Genomic DNA, 19977 nt, shown 5'->3' on the forward strand with positions numbered 1-19977 from the left:
TGCAATACAATGTTCTGTTTAATGCAAGTGTGTGAAATGTGTTTGATCCTCTAAAATGTGGTGTTTAGCACTGAATACAGATTTCAGGTGTAGTCAGTGGCTAAAATAGAAGTCTGGCGGAAACGGAGGACAAAGTTTCCAAAATTAAAAATTAGCCAAGTCATGTTTTAAGGCAGTTGAGTTAAACACACAAATTATGTGTTTATGTAGGATAAGAGATTATAATTGTGGCATTCAACTAGGACAGTGATGTGGGATGACAACAACAACAATCAGTATATGCATGTAATAGAACTTGTTTTGTCAATATACATATTTAAATGGACTAACTTGTATCTCAAATACTCTGGTAACTACTGGGGATTCCCTGGTAATAGCTGAACTCTGTATCAAAAAGATCCTTGGCCACTTGTGATTCCTTCCAATTCACAACCTGGTTCTACCAAGAAGCTCATCTGTGCAGGCCAGAAAGCAGCTGTTGCATGGTTTAGCTGTGTCCCCATATGAATGGAGGGAGCATTGAAATTGAAGTACACCTCAGCTTCTCAGCCTTACTGCCACAAAATGTATCTACAGTTCAAGTATGTGAAAAAGCAAGTTTTACACTGAAGAAAAAGGAGGAATAACCATTGGGAGCTAAGATCCCATAAAGGGATCCTATGAAGGGTCCCAGGAAGAAAAACATGGGCTCTCCTGCAAAGAGCAAGGAGTATAACACAGCTTAGACCTTGGATGACAGGAAGGTGTTTGTATAGAAGGGAGCATTTCCTCCACATGTAGCAGTAAAGGAAGTGCTATTATGTCATGTAACTTTAATGATCCAATGCAGCCCTTGTATGCACCCCTGTTAAATTATTTTAAACAATTTCAAAACATGTACCATAGAACCATAGAAGTCATTTGAGATACTGGAAATTACTGAGATTTATGAAAAGGAACAAGGGAGATGTAAGCCCAAGGTATTTATTCAAGAAGAGTGAGTCATAGCTGTGTTGATACACAGAAACTAATTCCCAAGGAAGTAATAATGAATATCTTCATTGGTCAGAAAGAAAAACAAAGGTGTGATGTTGTTGTTACATTAGAATGTTTGGATTGTTTGCTATAGTTGTTCTAGCTAGTAAAAAACAGGCAAGGCTGTGATATTAGACCATGGTAAAAAATGTCAAAATGAACTTAGTTCAAGTAAGATATAAAATATATTTTGATGCATTAATTGTGCTGGAGCAGAAATAATGAGAAACTAAAATAAAAACAAGATAATATGGTACAGTGGTACAAAACATACTTAAGGGTGCATTGTCTTAAAACCCTTAAAATCTTGGATGTTGTACCACTTTTAGGGGGGGATACATTAAGCTAAAGTAATTGGTCAGGTCTGACAATAAATAGCTTTGAAGGCTTGAACTACTCAACCCACCAAGAAGACAGCACATCAGTATTTTTACTTATATCATTGTGCTTAATATAAAGTACACCCATTTCACTTGACAGATGAATAAACTGAAACTAGAAATCACACAAAACAAAAGAAGAACATTTAATCACTAAAACGAACAATAACACAGCAAATTCTCCAACTTTTCAGATCTGGACCATTTCTAGAAGACACATGCATAAAATGGATGTTATTTTGCTCTGTGTAGGGATAAACAATTGTAATGTTACAGTTTTGTGCTACATACTCAATAAGATTCAGTATTCAGAACATACTGTTACTATAGCATAGAATACTGAGGTTTTTATTTCTACTTTATTGTTTTAATGAAAGCAGTCTGTTTCATATTATTGCAAAGGAAAAAGACTGAGCAAAAAAGCCTTGAGACTAACAATGTTGAAAGAGAGCCTTAATGAATCAGGATATTGCTTAAAATAACTTTATATTAAGTGAAATAACATATTAAGGAAAATGTAAATATACATCAATATATGGAGGTAATAATAGTACTGCATTTTGCTTTCATAAGATAATATATAAGCAGTTTAACATTTTTTGAAGTAAATAGTCTTCATTTTATGTTCATGAGTAAAGGTAAATCTATATTATTCAAGACAACCCCTTAAATAAAAAGCTACTTTCATAGAAGAGATGAACATTACAATTTATGTCCAAGCGGAACTACTGCCTTGAGTTTAAGAGTAGGGAAAGTACTGTAAATTCTTCAAATGTCAAGCAATATAAACATAAAAAGAATGTAAAGGAAAATGGTTACTATTCATTACTGTTTTAACAAGAATTTTAAATACCTTGTCATTTACACTGAGTCATCTTAGGTCATTAAGCACTTAGGTGTTTGAAGGCTGATATTAGTTAAAATCCTCTAGATAATAAATTCCTCTATCATCAGTCATCTGTAATGCATTCCTGTTTCTTGAGGGTGAGTTGTTCCATTTTGAAAGCTGTCCAGATGTGGTAACTACTCACTCCTCTTTGATAACATCTGTCAGACCAGTTGAAATCAGACAATTTGAAGTTCAGTTCTGAGTGTACTTGTTTCAAAACCTTTTACAGCTGGACAGCCTTTGGACCCTTTGTCCCCCATTCTTTTGTGCCAGAAGATCCTGGCAGACTGTAACATCTTCTATATAACTTTCCCAAGGGCAAAATACAGGCCATCAAAGCTTTCAGAGGTCCTTAGAAAGTTGCAATAAAAAGGGATGTGGATAAAAGATGAAATAACTTTTGTCTCTCAGGAGTGCAAATATATACTAATATTAATTTTTCTGTAGGAAAAACAGCATATATTCCAACTTTCAGAGATCAAGTGAAATTTAAAGAAACTTTCCAAATCTCATTTGTTTGACTTTCAAATAACTTTTTAGATGAAATTGACACATATTTTGAAAACACCTGAAAGTGTCAGTAACTGTATTCTTGAACAGCTAACATATTCCTGAACAGCTAACTTATTACTGTGGCTATAAGTTTAGGCCACAAAATGAAAGAGAGAAAAACTTTAAAGAAAATACTGAAAATACCCAATTATCAGGCTATTTAAGATTTGTAGCATTTCCAGAAAAAGCTCCCCTGCCTGGAAAAGATTATGAGCATTTTAGCTTTGTTAAGTTTGTTACATGATGTTTTCTAACTCGGCTACTTCAAGACACTTTCTTAGCTCTGCGGCCTTCTTCTCCAATTGCTGAATGTTCCAGTGCCATTGTCTTTTATTGGAATGGACTTTGTTCAGTTGACAACGCAAACGTTTTAAAATAGCATCATATCTCTTATTCTGTACCTAAAAAAAAACCGAACCAAACAAACAAACAAAAAAAAAACCCAACAAACTTCAAAATTTCATTCAAATAAAAGTATTTACAGAGGTGAGTTCAGCTCACCAAGTTCTCCCCTAATATTTATTCTGACATTTGACCAAGTCAATCCCATTTATTTTTAGCTACTGAAGAGAGACATCTAGGAAGCCATTCATCTAACTCATTTCAGATGTCTGGTTTAGGACATGAATCGTGGCTCACTTTCCCATTAAGGAAAGAAAAGCTCTGTACTACTAAGACCTTAAGTGCAGAATGCAGTGTGGATATCTGCCCTGTAGATGTCTAAAATTTAACACAGCAAATACTACCCAAGGGCTCAGCATGTCACAGCTCTGGCAAGGCTTTGCACGTGGAACATTTGAGGCTCCAGAATGAGAGGCGAGAAGTAAGAAATTTTCATTCTTTGACAAGCTTGTTTGGACATAAATGGGAATACAAATGAGGTAACCTCAATGGCTGTAGCAGCTGCACTGCATTTAAAATGGCACATTTTTCTTAGGCAATACTGCAGCAATGCAGGACTGTCAATTCTGCCCTCATTACTGCCTTATGTGGAAAGGAATGACTGCTGCAGATAATCCTCTGAAAATTTGCATTCTGAATTCTTAAAAGAAAGAAACATTCACTACAATATAAATGTAAATAATGGGCATTCCCTTAATGAAATTTGGGCTTACTTACCCTAGTTTAAATGACATATGAGTGGTAATATATAATTAGTCTTGTGTCTGCTTATTGAAACATTATTACAGTGTATTTCACATGCACATGATGATGTACAGCTGCATCAGAACCACAGCACTGCCGGTGACTTCTTGCAAATCTCACTAGCTAAATTTCATAAATAACTAGGAAACTGCCTCACTATTGTTCTTTAAATTGCTGCCTTCTTTCATTGGCAATGGCTTCCTTCATGTTACCTTACTCTCTACTATAATTGTTTGTAACTTTTTGAGGGATGCTGTCAGATCCACTCATCTAAACGAGCGCTTGGGGCATCTGCATGGCTACGCTGCATGACACTGAAACATCCATGATCAATATTATCTGCTTTTTTTAGAAATGTGTCTCTAGCATCATTATTGGGAACAATCTGGCAATCTGCTGAGGGAGGGAGCAGTAATATGCTCACTGGAGACGGGAAGGGGCAACACTGTGCTTTTTATTGGATCCTGTGTACGTGAAGTCAAACACTAGACAAAAATTGTCTGTACTCGGAGTATCTCCACCACCCGGGTTGTTTAAGGACAGGATGGGCAAGCATCTGCCAAGAGTAATACAGTCACACGTTGACACTGGGGAAAGAGGGCAGCAAGGGAATAGACAGTCTTTTGGTTGGGTTTTTTAAAATTACTTTTACATAACAACAAATTTTCTACTATTTGTGGATAACTTGAATTATCATTATGACTGAAGCCTTGACTCTACATGGATAATCACTCTGATTTATTGCTGACATTCCTGTAAAGGGTGGGAAGAGCATCTGCTTTTCAAAAAATGAGTGATGGGGCTGGTTCTCAGGAAAGACAATAAGGGAAAGTCCACAGGCTGCTTTAAGAATTACAGAATCACAAAATATGTTGAGTTGGAAGGGACCCATCAGGACAACCAAGTCCAACTGCTGGCCCTGCACAGGACATCTCCAAGTGTCACACCCTGTGTCTGAGAACATTGGCCAAATGCTGCTTGGTCTCTGCCAGGCTGGTGCTGTGACCACTGCCCTGGGGAGATGTTCCAGTGCCCAGCCACCCTCTGGCTGAAGAGCCTCTTCCAATCTATTATCCAATCTATTAGATATCCAATCTAAACCTGCTCTGACACAACTTCAGGGCATTCCCTGGGGTGCTGTCACTGTCACCACAGAGCAGAGATCAGTGCCTGTCCCTCCTCTCCCCTCACAATGAAGCTGTAACTGCAGTGAGGGCTCCCCTCAGTCTCCTCCAGGCTGAACAGACCAAGGGATATCAGATGTTCCTCTTATGGCTTCCCTTCAAGACCCACCTTAGCTGCCCTCCTTTGGATGTTCCAAACAATTATATCAGGTGCCAACAGTCTGTAGCTGAATTCCACCACTGCAGCTCAGTAAAACCTCATCCATGTGCCTGGTATCTCACTTTATTCTTGAGGACTGCTGTGTATAAATGTCTCTGTCTATCCACTGTCAGTTCTTATATTAAAAACTGGACTGTTTTCAGAAGAGTTCTTAATAGAAAATAATACCCTGAACGGCTTTGGGTTTAAACCTGCTTCCTTCTGAGACAAAAAGAATATATAATCCAAACAACCGAAGAACAAAAGTGAAGGTTAACCTTCACTATTTAATCAAATTGATTTTTATAACAGAACAGAACTTTTTTTAGGCTCTCTAATTTAACTTTGGGTTTAGAGAATTTTCTTAGGAGGATGCTGCCTTGGTAATAAAATATTTTCTCAAATGCAGACTAGCAGACCTATTCTAAAGCAGCTGTATTTTGCTTTTCAAGTTAAAAATTCTCTCCATTCTCTCTCACATGAAAAAAATTGTTCTTTCTTCCTCCTACATTTAACAATGGGCAATAGAACTGACCTTAAATCAGTTAATCTTTATATTATTAAACTTTGCTCATTAAATTCTGTGGCATTTATTTGAACTGACAAGATAAATGGTAGGAAACTTCCAAATTAAAAATTATTTAATCGTACAGGGTATTTTAGTAAGGAACAAAATGAAAAATAGAGCTCAGTTATTTAAAAGAGAAGGTTTTAACTATCGATCAGAATTTTATCTTGTCAGCTAATTAGTAGCTGCTGTGCTATTCCTAATTTAATGTCAGCTCAAATTAGGGAGATTCGTGGGAAATCCATTTTCCTGGTTCCATTTGAATCTTCCATTGATGATTTATCAAGTCATACATAATCAAGTCAGCAGTGAAATGTAAAGTATTTCAGAAGTATTACAGAAATTTTAAAAAGTGTATTTGCTTTACTACCATTCAGTGACCTCTTCTTTTTCCAGGAATCATTCCAAAAGTTCACAGATTAACTCCTTCTCAAAAGACTTCAGAAAAAAATGTTCTTCACAATAAAGCTCTAAATTTTAGAAAGACTATCAGCACCCAGAATTTTAGACAGCATCATTACTGCCTATACTTGAACAATGCATAGCCAGCAATGGTGTATAAAGTACTTCAAACTTCATTTGCATTATCTACATTCTATCAGGAGAACTGCAATTAAATTTTATTCCAATGACTCACCTCAATTTCTTTTCTAAGCTTAGCATGCTTTTTTTTCTCTTCTTCTAGCAGATCTCTTTTTTCATTGATTAAATCTTTCAGTGTTGTGGTTTCGCTTTTTAAATGTGTGATTTCTTCCTGCAGATGTAAGTCAAGATACAGAAATCCACTCCTTGAAAGATTGCACAGTTCATCTAGTACACTTATTTAAATTATCTCATTTTAACAGTCTCAGTAAATACAGATGAGATAAAAGTCTATAATAAACAATTTCACAATAAGCCTATTAATACTAATTGAAATGATAATAATTTAGAAGAGGTAATTAAAAATTAACTAGTAAATATTTTGTCACATGGTTTTACACCTGTAAGAATATATACTCTTGATCTGAAATATGAAAACTACAATAATACAGGGTGTTGAGCTCATTTTGGTGGTTTTTATTTAAAATATAATTAACTGCAAAATGAAACAATGTTTATTGTTACATTTGAGATATATTTTTCTTTCTCATAGCAAAATGCAATGTTAATTAGTCTTTATTTATCAGTACTGAAAGATCTGTTGTTCAAATTTTCATCAATTTACATTAGTAGAGTAGCATCAAATTTTCAATAATGCAAATTACATGAAAGTTGAAATCAGTGATTCCATTTCAACTTCATACTTGTGTTTGTCCATATATTGACAAAATTCTCTGGTGAAAAATTCTTCTGTATTGTTATTAGTAAAAATTGCAATTGGGTCAAGTAAAACCACGAGTGTTAGATTAGAATACCAAATGTATTTTTCCTGTCTTCTTATTTCTATCACCATCTCATCAAATCTACCTCCTGTTGGCAAACAGCTCAAATTTATTTTGTTGACAGCACAGTTTAAAGAATATTGTATTCTTTCCTGAAAAATGTAACAATATGGTAGACTTCCACAGAATTTTGTAAAGCATCTATGTAAGTTTATCCAAAGATAAAGCTTAATTTACAGCTCTGTAATATTTTAATATTTGAGTTCATTTGATCACACAGCATAAACAATTTTTTGCAATATTAAACAGGTAACAATACTGATATTTTTGACTGCATACTAAAGTTAAAATTTCTCCAATTAATGCAGCATTATAAATTACCTATATTCCCTATATTCTGTCCCTCATGAACTATGAACATACTAGGCAAAATAATCATAATATATGAACCATGTCAACATTATTTCACATAAAAGGAAAAATCAAAAAGGAAATATAGTACCTGCACTTGTTTTATAACAGATCCTTCTGGATTCTGGAGATCACATATTAATTCCTGTTTCTTTGCCTTTAATTCTTCTACAAATTCTTTCTTTTTAGCAAGTTCAATCATAACTGGCAATTTACTTTCCATCTCCCAAAAGAGATGTTTATGATCCTTTATTCTTTCCCGATATTCATTATTTCTTGCAAGTATCATCTCAAACTCCTCTTGTACTGTTTCTGCATCACACTTCAATTTTAAATTTTCAGAATACAGGGCTCTGACTTGGGCCTCCAGATTTTCACACTGATATTTTGTCACTTCTATGGCATCATCTTGAAGATGTATTTCCTTTTCTGTTGTCTTCATTTCTAACAGAATAGCATTCATTTCTTTTTCTAGTTCCTGACACTTCACCTGTAAAATATTTCAGTGTTGATTTAAGAATTATTTTTGAAGGAAAATATGAAGTGCCTAGTTAAACACTGGAATTTATATTTATGCAGCAGTCTTTTTTTTTTTCCACTTGTCTAATGTGATTTGAATGTAAGACAATTAGGTTTGCATTTCTTAATATCATCATCTTAGAAGCACAATGTATCTTAGTCTTCTGCCCTTAGATTGAGTATAAATACTAAATAAGATACCTTTGACCTCACTTTTAAGTTCTTCTCAGTTGCAAGATATATAGAATGTGGCAGATCAAACCCAATTCTAATGTTTGCTTAGAGCTGGCAAAATACTAATCAGACTAAAAATAACCAAAAGGTGCCAAAAATCCTTTGCAAACCCAGACAATCACATAGAGGGGTGTGCCAAGTGATGGAGCTTAACTAGACTGTTCAGCTGAGGTTTTTAAGCCTGACTTCATCACAGTAGTAGCTGAGAGTTGAATTAATCACAGCTATTTTATTTCTTACACCCAAGATTTATGTGTCTAGTCCTAAAAAGGCCTCTGTGTTATCTCACTGATGAGAAGTGAATAAAACCAAGAAGAGCTTCAAACCATCATAAGAAATCACAGAATCATCAAGGTTGGAAAGGACCTGTCATTACCTAGGGCTTTAAAGTTCTGTGGGTCTTTTTTAAAACAGATACATGTTTTTAAATTGTATTATCACAAATTGTTTTTGCAGCATTAATAGACTATATTATGTGATATAGGACAAAGCTTTTTTGTAAAGTGTGGCCAGTCTAGTGACATTCCTAAAAAATACAAGATTTCACTGCTGCTTCAGAAATGTTATCTTTGTCCAAAATTTCAAATATCAGCTATTGCAGTTGTAGAGCTATGCACATATAATTGGAACTCTACTATTTCCATTTGCATTCTTCCATGCTCAAAAATGTCAACTGGAATCACCTTTTCTCAGACTTAAAAGTAAGTTTCTCAATAGAAATTTGATCTTGAAGGTTAAATAATAACTGAAAGCTTAATATAAAAGAGAAATGATCACAGTCTTCACACAAACTACACATATCCAGTGTTCTACAAAACAGTACTGAGTAATACCAGTATTTAATAACTATTTAGGATGCCCACTTCAAGCAAAAGGGGGGAAAAAAGTATTTTGTGTTAAAAATTTGCTAGGAAAAAATTATATACTGTGGTGAAAATCTAAAAGAAAGAAAGAAAGAAAAAAAAGAAGTTTTAATACCCTTCATCCACAATTTCTTAGGAAATTATGATTTAAAAAAAATATCAAAAAACCTCTAACTTTGCATATAGTTGATGTGAGTTTGCTTTGTGGTTTCAGCTCAGTATTTTTGTTTTGGTTTTTCCAAGTAACAAACCAACGTTTCACCTGCTGTAATGAAGACTCAGCCGTGTTGTGGCCTTACAAACAACAATACAAACCCAGTTTTGGCTGAGCCGAAATGCCACACACAGGGATGGAACTTGCACTGCACTCACCCATGAAGTACCATCAGCTTCCCTTGGTCAAGGAAATACTTTTAACTTTCTAATGAAAACATAATTGATTAAACTACTCTAAAAAAGCCCTATTACCTGCAATTGGAAAAGAACTGCTTTGCTTTTTTCCACATCTGCCACCTGTGACTGCTGCTGCTCTGCAACTTGTTTCACAACTTCAGCTAGTGACAGGGAGCTTTGCTTGGCCATTTCAGGCAGAAGTGAAGAGCTGGGGGGATTTAAAAAAAGAGGTGAATTGTTTTATCTTTTTACCATTTAGTTCTTGTAGATAAAACAATATTGAGGGCTGTCCCGTGGGATCACAGATTGATGTATTAATTTTACTTGGTTAATTTTTAATTAGCAAGAACAGGCTACTCAAAGCTAACCACTGAGAATTAGAACGCTTTCTTGCAGAATCTCACAAAATAAACTACTGCGGCGTTCTCCCGGCTTCTCTGCAGAACAGATCCGCAGTTTGTGAGCACAGTGGGGACTTTAAAAGAGCATCTGAAACGCCTGAGGCCGCGCTCTCGCCTTTCTCCAACACCCGCCTTGCCGCTGCCGCCGCCCCTCAGGCCCCGGGCCCCGCCACCGCCCGGGACAGGGGCCGATCCCGGGAGAAAGAGGGGCCGATCCCGGGGGAAAGAGGGGCCGATCCCGGCGAGAGAGGGGCCGATCCCGGGGGAAAGAGGGGCCGATCCCGGCGGGACAGAGGGGCCGATCCTGGAGGGCTCCCCCGGGAAATGTGCGGCTGTGTCACCACCCCTGACACAGGCCCTGCGTGCCTGAGGCCATCCCGCTCCGCGCCCTTTGCTCCCGAGCATCCCGAGCATCCCGAGCTACCCCCTTCATTGTATTACACTGCACTTGCTGCCATCATTTGTTGTGCACAGAACATCAAGTTTTTCCCGAGCACCGCTGGGTTACGAAGGAGATGTGTCCCAGTTTCTTCTGGCCCATGCCGAGCTCTGCTCTGTATGCACGGACTTGCCTCTGGCCCGCTTGTACTCAATCCACGGAATTCTGGGGAACTTTAACCCTAAATCGCACTATTTTAATAATACGATTTTTAAATTTATCGGGTTTGTATTTTTTATATTTTTATAACCTATTGAACTTCGAATTGCAATTATTATAAGTTATGTTAAGCAACTTAATTATATATTATATATATATTATATATAATATTAAGCAACTCACATATATAAAAATATAATATATATAACAACGATTTTATAAGCTAATTGCTCTTCTCTGCACATGACGTATTTATTTCATCCCTTTTCTGAAGTGGCGTAAGCTGAATATAATATTTCATTCAGGTGATGTCAATTTGTCTTTTTTCAATATTGTTTTGCACCCTTTTCTGACCTTTTCCTTCTCAGCATTCTGCACCAAAAATAACAACCGTAATTACTTTCACTTCCTTAGTCTGGCCGAAGGAAACTGAATGATTGCATTGGTTTCTCTGCACCAAGCAGTTCTGTTAATTCTTAATGAGCTAGCTCAGTCACATTTGGCAGTGGGGTGGAAAGCCTCAGAGATGACCGATTTCTGCAAAACTTCAGGAGCAGAGATGTCTGGATAAGGGGAAGGACAAGGTCGTCCCATCAGTTCCCTTCGGGAGGGAGAACCAGGATTCAGCTCTCATCCCTCTGCCCAGCACATGCTGAAGGGATTAGCAGGAGGCAGAGCACCCACCGTGTGTGTTTCAGACCTGGCAGAAATGTACATCTACTGTGCTTGCAGGGAAAGGACCAACAGGAAACAGCAATTTATGGGAAATCAGTCTTTATTAATTCCTCTGCCCATCAAAAACTACTGTCATTTTTTTCTTGCCCCTGTCTTCCGTTGTCATACACTTGACAGTCACGACTATGATTTTAACACAGCTGAGGAAATGCATTAATTATCATTTGATTCTTGCACAAGCCTCGTATAAATCCCTCATTTCCTTGCTTGCCTTTTAACCTTTGCATCGTCCCGTCAGAGGATTAAGACTTTTGCACTAAGCTGTGTGAAATTCCCCAGTGCCGCAAGGAGAAATTGCCACCGTCACTGCAGGCCCCGAAGCGGACACTGTGTACCCTCTCTGTCGCGCCTGGCTGCCAAATACTCCCGTGGAACACTCAGCTGCAGCTCAGGAAAGGAAGCTCCCTCTCTCTGCACAAGTTTTCCTTTAAGTTCTTGTGCCCTGTTTGTGGTTCGTGAGCCGGTTTGCGGTTTGCGGAGCAGGAGGTGTGATCGCAGCGGGGTCAGCGCCGCTTCCGCGTTCGGCGCTCCCCGGGCTCGCTCATGGCGCTGCTGCCCTGCAGAACTGCTTGTTCTTCCCGGAGGCAGCAAAGCGGGGTCCCGTGCAAAAGAAGAAATACAGGTTCCCGCCGCAGCCTTACGCTGCGCAGGAATTTCCAGCTTGTACAAACCGGCTCCGGGGCTGAAAGAAGTGAGATATATAAAGCTGGAAATGTCTGTGTGTTTTATCAGATGGTACCTTGCAGAGTTCAGTAGGATTGTCCACCTGTGTAAGTAAACTCCTGTGTTTATGAAAACTGCATATGCTTCAGTATTTTCATTGTATGTGGTGATTTCTGTTTCTTCAACCTTGCCTTAAAAAAAGCTAGGTTAAAAGAGGAAGAATGTTTTATTTTAATCCAGTTTAAGAGGCTTAAATATATTTCTTCCTCCTCCTGGTTTTTGGAGTTTCTTTTCTGTGTTTGCTCATGTTGAAGTTTTACACATGTGCTATTATCACTGTTCATTTGGGCTGCTTCAGTGACCTGTTTTCTTTCTCTGGGTGTCTCTGGTAGATGTTAAATATCTCCTGCCATTTTAATTTTCAAAAAATTATGTCTTTTCTCTCAGTTCCTCTACTAATATAAGATGGTCAGCAGGATTCAAAGATGCAGGAAATTGTCAACAATCTTGTCTTGGCCAACAGTGAACTTTTAGAATTAGATTTCTGGGGTTCTTGAAAATTGCTTTTTTGCATCTCTTTTCTACCCTGGGCTGTCTCTTCTCTGAAGCCTAGTTTTATTTCCTTCATTGTTAATTTTCTGTATTCACTTTGCTTTTCTACTTTTTGCTCTCATTACCTCCTCACCTCTCATATCATTATTGATTGTTTTCTTTGACCTACTTTTCTTGATATCTGTGCTAGAAAATCTCATAACCTCCAAGTGTTTGTACTGTCAGTTTTAGGGAGTGAGAAAATAACTAATGGGTTGCCTTGGCTTCAAGTTTGTGAAAGTATTTGTCTTGAACTCTGTGCCAAAACTATCAACTCCTTAATAAATGTACTTATTTTTTTGGACGTGGCTTCGATGGAACACTGGGACTGTAGAGCATGTTAATTAAAACCTGAATAACTAAATAATACATCTCCCATAAGCTGAAACATTGCTGGGCTTGGCAAGCACATGTTTTGAGATTTATTTTTTTTTTAGTGACTTAGAAAGGAACCAGTTTTGCTATGATTATAAGCAAATTTATTCTGACACCACTGTCCTCACTAGGACTCTGTGATGCAAAGCTGGAAGGATACGAGGGTGAATCAGCCTCATTGTTCCTATGCATAAATCCCAATAATTGCCCCTGTGGAGTTTTTGCTGTGCATACACAACTGAGTAACAATGTATGCAATTACCTCTCCCTCATCAAACACTTTCCTTCCACCCTTTCTTTGGTGGTACTTTTCTAGGCAAGCACAAGAACAGCAATGAACTCTATTTACCTTCCACTGTTGACATATCTGAAGTGGAGCAATAATCTGGTTTTGCACTACACCCCTCTGTTGTCCTGTCTTCCCTGGAACTATTAGCTGTACCTTGATTGGGATCATGTCACACACAGACAGGCCTCCCACAGAGAGTGTCAGGGTAGGGAAGGAAATACTCTGATTTCCCAAGTCATGGTCTTTGGCATGAGTCTGTTTCAGCACTGTTTTCTTAGCAAGCTCTTTCCTCTAAAATCCATTATCAGCTGTGTGTACTTAATACTCTGAGCAAAATCAGGAGTCATAAATTCTTTGGTGGCTGCTTTTGTTTTGCTATCACATCTTGATATTTTGAGATCACCTGTTTTGATAGTCACTAATTAATCTTTGTAAGTGTTCAATTCGCAGAAAAGAAAACATCATTTTCAGTCAGGATTATTTTTCTTCCAGTCTAGGGGAAAGAACAATGAAGAAAATACAGAATGTTTTCTGTAAAACCTTCTCTAAATAAGCCGTCCTTTAAAACCACAGAGGTCTTTGACCTCTCATTTCAGTGTAGAAACACTGGAAATCCACTGTCAATCATAAAATGCCAGGGAATACATCATGTCTATCATAATGATCAGCCTCAAGTACACATAGAAATAGTATTTTTGCAGGATAATGAAGTGATCTGAAGCCAGAACATTCATGTGGTTACAGGAGAATGAGGTCTTGGGGCAGGAAAATTTTGCCAGGCATTATTTGGTGTGGTTAGCTCTTGTAGCAGAGCATTGGTTTCAAAGACTTAAAAGATTCCCAAGTTGCAAAAGATAAGCATTTTCCTACAAGTAAATTAATATTCATGCAGAATTTGTTGCTGTGGAGAAAAAAAAAAATTAGGTGTTAAAGACTACTCTGAATTATTATGGGGTCTTACAACTCTTGGTAAAGGTGCATATATTTCTCCTAGATCATGCACAGTGCTTAGTCTTGAAATCTAAGTAGGTATCTTCAAGGTTCCCAAAGCAGAGGGATCTATCCTTTTGTTCCAGACTTCTGGATACCTACACTGGAAACAGAAAGATGATCAGACAGAGAGAAAAGAAAGTAAGACAATTCTGAGAGGATATGTAACATAGGCCTTCATAGCAACAGAGAGAGGAAAAAATGAATTGACAAGTTTTCATAGGTAGGCCTAGCTAGCCTTGGATCAACAAAGTTCAGAAAAGGGAAAAACTAACCACCAAAACTGGAATTACACCATGGACCACAGGACAAAATCAGAATTAGAGGATGATGCTGGATAAGCTTAACTCATCTTGATTTCAGAGCTGAGTGCAGCTAGCAGAGTGAAAAAGCTGAGGCAGGAATTTGTGCACAGTATTCTCTTGCTTTAATTTAGTTCTAAGTACTTCTTTCATTACTAGGTAAAGTTTCAGTAACTTCTACTGAGTTCTTGTGCATGCTGAAAAGAAGAACTATTGTGGTCATGTGCCCCTTCACATGAAAGTCAGAAATCATCAAGTCAATACTTTTGGAAGCGCAAAAGGGAGAAGTACAAAATATCTTGTGAAGGCCTATGGGAAAAATATGTCATTGCCCTCACAGCTCAGCACTCTGCTGCCAGGAGGGGTAGCAGGCATGAACTCCACCTCAGCCATAAGTATGTCAAACACCTCCAAAGAGATGTTACAGAAACTCCTCCAGTCCCAGGAAGCTAAGGGTCCTCTGTATTTGTTTGCATCATGGAAGTTGGAGGACGGCCCATCAGTCATGTCAAGAAGATCCATTAGGCTAATGAGGGTTAATTGATACAATAAATCTAATCTTATGTAGCAACCTTTCATCATCCCTGACCTGGGAAAGACCTGAGGTAGGTGGGGTAGTAGGGAAATACCTAAATGCTTAAATAAATAGATAATTATTTCCATTTCCGCTAGTTTTCTTTTGTTGGAATTTATTTTGATGCAAGCTGGGAAAGCCTGAGTAAGGAACTGCTATGTACCTTCTCTACAAAGTATCACTGAATTAAATGCCCTAACATGATTCTGTGCTCAGACTAACAGCACCCTTCTTGACTTTTTGTTTGTTTTTCATATTTTGTTCCTACCTGACAGTTGGAGAAACCCTTAAATATCCTGGAAGATGGTGGAAGCAGTACTGATAGATCTGTTCAGCCTCCCAGCCAACTCTCAGAGCAACATCCAAGGATTACTGCACAACACTCTGGAGGCTATTGAGAAACACTCTTCAATCCATGCTCTGTGTGTTTATGTCATGTGTTGCCAGAGGCAGGGGAGTGAAAGGAAAGGTGAACAAGAGTTCTTGCTCCCAGCTCTGAGAAGTTTTCAGAGTCTGAATAGAAAACTGGAAGTGGTATCTGCTCAGACTACATCCGCTGCTTTGTACACCATCAAACAGAGACTGGATGAAAAAGACCTGAGCATCATTAAAGTTATTCTGCCTACCTTAAGAAAGCACTTAATGAAAGTATATATAGACCATCTCTTTACATCAGTCTACCAGTTTGAATTTGAGGATTTGCAGGTGGTATCTGACTGTGAAAACCTGCAGATATCTGAACATCAGAATGAAGGGCAAACTCTTCCTTCACAGGACGTGGCACTCATCCAAAGTGAGATTCAGATGTACTTGGAAAGCCTGCCAAGCCTAAAAGGGGAGCTCACCATCCTCAGATCTTCCCTGATCCCAGGTAAAGAGAGTTCCAGCTTTTAGTTTTTCCAGCTAATAGTTTTTACCGAGACTTAACAAGCATACTTCTTCAAGGGAATTGCAAAATAGGTGAGATTTGGAAATGCCTTCAGGCATCAAGTAACTCTATATGATGTTGTAATAGTGTCTAATGTATATAAGAGGGAAGTATAATGTATATAAGAGGGAAAAGTGTCAATAGAAATAACAGCAAAAGGCTGGCAAAACTGTTCCAGGTCTGAACATGATCTGAGGAAAGTCCTGAGTTTAGTGAGGTCAGACCATAAAATCTTCTCCTCTCTGTATGGGAATTACACACTTCAAGAGTTACCAACATAATTTGGAAAGAAAAGATAGGTCTGCAGCCCCAGACATGCCTGATGTTTCAGTGTCCTTCCTGTGGCATGACATGAGCAAGAAGGAAATTAGGAATCCTTAAATTTAAATGCCACAGCTAAATCTAAGGTAAAGCAATACTCGATTGGCTGACTCCACGTCTCTTCAGTATAAACCCACGTAATAGCTGGTTTGATCTTGTTTTGAAAGCAATTGTTTGTTGTGTTTTCTTGCCTTGCCAGGTGATATTTTCTTACATGGGTTCACCACAAGGACAGGTGGGATCTCCTACATACCAACTCTAAGCTCCTGCAATCTCTTCAGCAGCTCGAAGCGAAGGGACCCACAAGTTGTTGTTAAAGAAAATCTCCGCCGGCTAGCTAATGCTGCAGGATTTAACCCAGAGGCTTTTCACAGAGTCAAGGTATCTTATAAAACAATGGATTCAAGTAAATGGCTCAGATATTCCTTCTTGTATCACTGGCTAAATGATGGTCATTATTCTTATCTTTGTCAGCAAGAACCTGTGATAAGCAGGACAATTAAAACATTTATGCTGGCAGTTTATCTAAGGGAATAGCCATCCAAACTATCAGCCATTTGTAACAATGTGGAGAGGCAGCACTGATTCTTCCAAGTCTGTGCTAATATTTAACTTATCAAGTAGTTCTACTTTACAAGTAGAATAATCAGATAAATTATCAGAGCACTTTCTCCTAAATCAAAAACGCACCATTGCTTCTATAGTGGTTTTCTACTGATACATCTTCGTGGCATTTGAACAAGGGCTCACCTGATTTCCATACGTAATCAGTTAGTGCAGAAATGTGTTTCATGTCAAAGAGAAAACCTTGTACTAGTCAGAGCGGGGCTGTTTTGCAACCATATCACTGTCCACATTCTGGTTTTGTTTTGGCAGGTTGATCATGCTAATGCTGTGTGTGTTATGGGAAAGACAGAGCCTGACAACTATGATGGAATAGTTACTAATCAGAAGGGTGTCACTCTGGCAGCTCCAGGTGCTGACTGCATACCCGTGCTGTTTGCTGACCCTGTCAGAAGAGCCTGTGGTGCTGCTCATTCTGGTAGGAATTCCACTCCCTGTGCAATGCAGAGATTTCCTGGGACTCAAACCGAGATACAATAACCAAAAGCTGGGCTTTCTTGTATCTGTTCCAAACAGTGCTCAAGTGCAAACTTGGTTTCTGTCTGTTCCACAATCTATCTCTAGCTTGAGCCTGGGTTGCTTTTCTTTTTTTTTTTTTTTTCCCTAAAAAAACATTAAAACAAAATAATATTTGACCATATTATAAAAATATATTTCTGATACATTTCTGTTATATTCTCACTTAAATGCTTCAAGCACAGAGAAGCTGTGAGTTATGCTCTAATTGCTCAAACCAGGGCAATTGGGAAAAAGAACTCTGGAATTCTAATCTAAAAACTTCTCTCTAGTTTCCATCTCCACAAAATTATATTAGAAAACTGATTATTATTATCTCTGATAATGTGTCTATTTGAGGGGGAGGGGGGTTTTCTAAGATAATTTATTATTAAAAAGAATTACTTAATTATAGGTGTAAATGTATTTCCCAATAATAATTGCATGTATTTTTAAGTGGTAGAAAAATTAATTTAGAAATTAATTAGAGAATTAAAAAGAAAAAGTATACCAATTTTTTTTCAACCTCTCTTTTGTCACAGGATGGAAGGGCACATTGTTAGGAGTGTCTATGGCCACAGTGAATGCTATGGTATCTGAATATGGCTGTAATGTGAAAGATATCCTTGTGGTGCTGGGCCCATCTGTGGGACCTTGCTGCTATAAACTTCCTCACGAATCAGCAAAAGAATTTCACAGAATTGATCCAAAGTGTGTGAGACTATTTGACTCTGCAAGTCCTTATATTGATATCAGAAGAGCAACAAGGTAAAGCTCCTGAGGGAACAAATGATTAATTCTACATTCATTACCAATAATTCATTACCAAGTATTATTTAGCACTAATATGGTCAGGGTTCTCAACAAAGTACTCTCTAGTTCTTTGCAGATCAAGAAAGAATACTTTTGAATGAATGGTATTTGCTCACTTTTGCTGGATTTCAGCTATTATTTTATTGTTTTACTGTTATATATTTTTAGCTTATGGATTATAGACAAAAGTACAAATGTACTGTAATTTTACGAGTTGCAGGAAAGTAATTATTTTAATCTAATAATAAAAAAAAAAAGAAAGAAAAAAAAGCAAATGAAATACAATACTGCCACAGTTTGTTCAGTTCTACTTGAGGTTTTGCCTTAATGATAGTGCCTTAGAGCATGTGAAGATGTACAAAAAATACTATTTTCTGTTTCTCTTTTTTTTCAGGATTCTTCTTGAGAGAGGTGGGATTCTTCCCGAGAACATCCAAGATGATTCTGTCACAGACCAGAACCAAAACATCACTTTCTGTACTGCATGCCACCCTGATAAATTTTACTCTCACTTTCGTGATGGCACTAACTTTGGGACGCAGATTGGCTTCATATCCATCAAAGACTGAGACAATATCTCTTACTCTGGAACAGCATTTAGATAATAAGTCTGCTGGATTGTCAGGCATTCTGCTCTCCTCATAGAAGATTTACCTCCTTTCTTTCACAGACTTGCAGCAGGGAATCCATGGGTCTTGAGATTCTCCTGCTTGCTCCTTTCCTTGCCCTTCTGAAGCAAGAATATGTACCTGCGGTGTGGGGACAGCACTTCTTGTGTGAGGTGAGGTGAAAAGGAAACAAGGACAACCCACACCAGTGGAAAAATCCTTCTACAAGACCCCAGATCCAAGCTCCAAGTTTATGGATCCTCCTTGATCAAATATTTTCCAGAAACGTCTTATCTTAAGGTGGTGGAAGCCCAAAAAATGCCAGTTTTCATTAGCTTCTGGTTGAGACTGCTGAATGACACTAAGTATGACATGGATGATACAGGCAGGGAAGCTGATATTGCACGTTACCTGTTTGAGACACTCAACTTTGATAGCTTCAGCTGAAGCCTTACAAAAATTTGTGCGTGGAAATAATTTTCTTCTTTGGACTAGTTTAAAGAGCTCCAAAGTATTTACAGGACTTTTCCTATGGAAAAGAGCTTGAAAGAGAAGTGTGCAGGCTCTTTTGGGGCAGACATTGAAAATATATGAACTCTCATGATTCTGTAATTTTTAGTTGTAGGAAAAGTAGGACTAAAATCCTTAATTTATGGTGTGTAGGTTCATGTCTTCTTAGGATTCTTTTTCTTTAAACAGTGGTGCTTTAATAATGCCTTTGACACAGTCTCAACAATGCCAAGTTATTCAATAAATATCTAAAAAGTTCAGTGAATTTATCCTGAGTTGATTTTACTGTTCAGTAGTTGGACTTACACGTCTTACTAAGCAAATTCTAAGTGTGCACTGTTTTCTTTCGGCCATTAAAAAAAAAAACGGCTCTAGATTTTACAATAGACATGATGCTTTCTGACACGCAGACAGTGAGGGATTGCTAACAGTGAAGCTGTGCTGATTGCGGCTCGCAGAGCTGCCAAGCACAAGCCTTGGGCCAGCATCGTGCATGACGTGCTT

The 19977-nt window shown here is 37.8% G+C and overlaps 2 protein-coding genes across 6 annotated transcripts; one reads left to right on the forward strand and one right to left on the reverse strand.

Annotated features, from left to right (window-relative positions):
• Positions 1–1130: 1130 nt before the first annotated feature.
• CCDC122 (coiled-coil domain containing 122) lies at positions 1131–10146 on the reverse strand. 3 transcript variants are annotated; one of them, XM_079299673.1, is made up of 5 exons: positions 10025–10146; positions 9732–9864; positions 7739–8137; positions 6510–6626; positions 1131–3236 (listed from the first exon to the last, which is right to left on the reverse strand). In XM_079299673.1, exons 2-5 carry the CDS (start codon positions 9843–9845, stop codon positions 3072–3074), a joined length of 795 nt encoding a protein of 264 aa, XP_079155799.1. In that variant the 5' UTR covers positions 9846–9864; positions 10025–10146; the 3' UTR covers positions 1131–3071. The 3 variants fall into 3 exon arrangements, with proteins under 3 accessions (XP_079155799.1, XP_079155800.1, XP_079155801.1); XM_079299675.1 differs by lacking the exon at positions 1131–3236 and adding an exon at positions 4413–4537; XM_079299674.1 differs by lacking the exon at positions 10025–10146 and having other exon boundaries at positions 9732–9867.
• LACC1 (laccase domain containing 1) lies at positions 3521–19725 on the forward strand (the record flags this gene model as incomplete). Of its 3 annotated transcripts, none has more annotated exons than XM_079299635.1 (6): positions 3521–3658; positions 15450–16045; positions 16623–16804; positions 17300–17465; positions 18085–18310; positions 18750–19547. In XM_079299635.1, the coding sequence occupies exons 2-6, from the start codon at positions 15478–15480 to the stop codon at positions 18922–18924; spliced, it is 1317 nt and encodes a 438-aa protein (XP_079155761.1). In that variant the 5' UTR covers positions 3521–3658; positions 15450–15477. The 3 variants fall into 3 exon arrangements, with proteins under 3 accessions (XP_079155761.1, XP_079155760.1, XP_079155762.1); XM_079299634.1 differs by lacking the exon at positions 3521–3658 and adding an exon at positions 12040–12160 and having other exon boundaries at positions 18750–19725; XM_079299636.1 differs by lacking the exons at positions 3521–3658; positions 18750–19547 and adding an exon at positions 12040–12160 and having other exon boundaries at positions 18085–18314.
• Between the last annotated feature and the right edge of the window lie 252 nt (positions 19726–19977).

The sequence above is a fragment of the Erithacus rubecula genome, assembly GCF_903797595.1.
Source record: "Erithacus rubecula genome assembly, chromosome: 1".
Classification (NCBI taxonomy): Eukaryota; Metazoa; Chordata; class Aves; order Passeriformes; family Muscicapidae; genus Erithacus; species Erithacus rubecula.

What these genes read in the sequence shown, in the direction of transcription:
- CCDC122 (XM_079299673.1), bottom strand. Translation starts at nt 9,845, where the DNA reads ATGGCCAAGCAAAGCTCCCTGTCACTAGCTGAAGTTGTGAAACAAGTT. An exon ending in CAGTTCTTTTCCAATTGCAG is followed by an intron (nt 8,138 to 9,731) that starts GTAATAGGGCTT and finishes AATATTTTACAG; the next exon opens with GTGAAGTGTCAGGAACTAGA. An exon ending in CTGTTATAAAACAAGTGCAG is followed by an intron (nt 6,627 to 7,738) that starts GTACTATATTTC and finishes TTACATCTGCAG; the next exon opens with GAAGAAATCACACATTTAAA.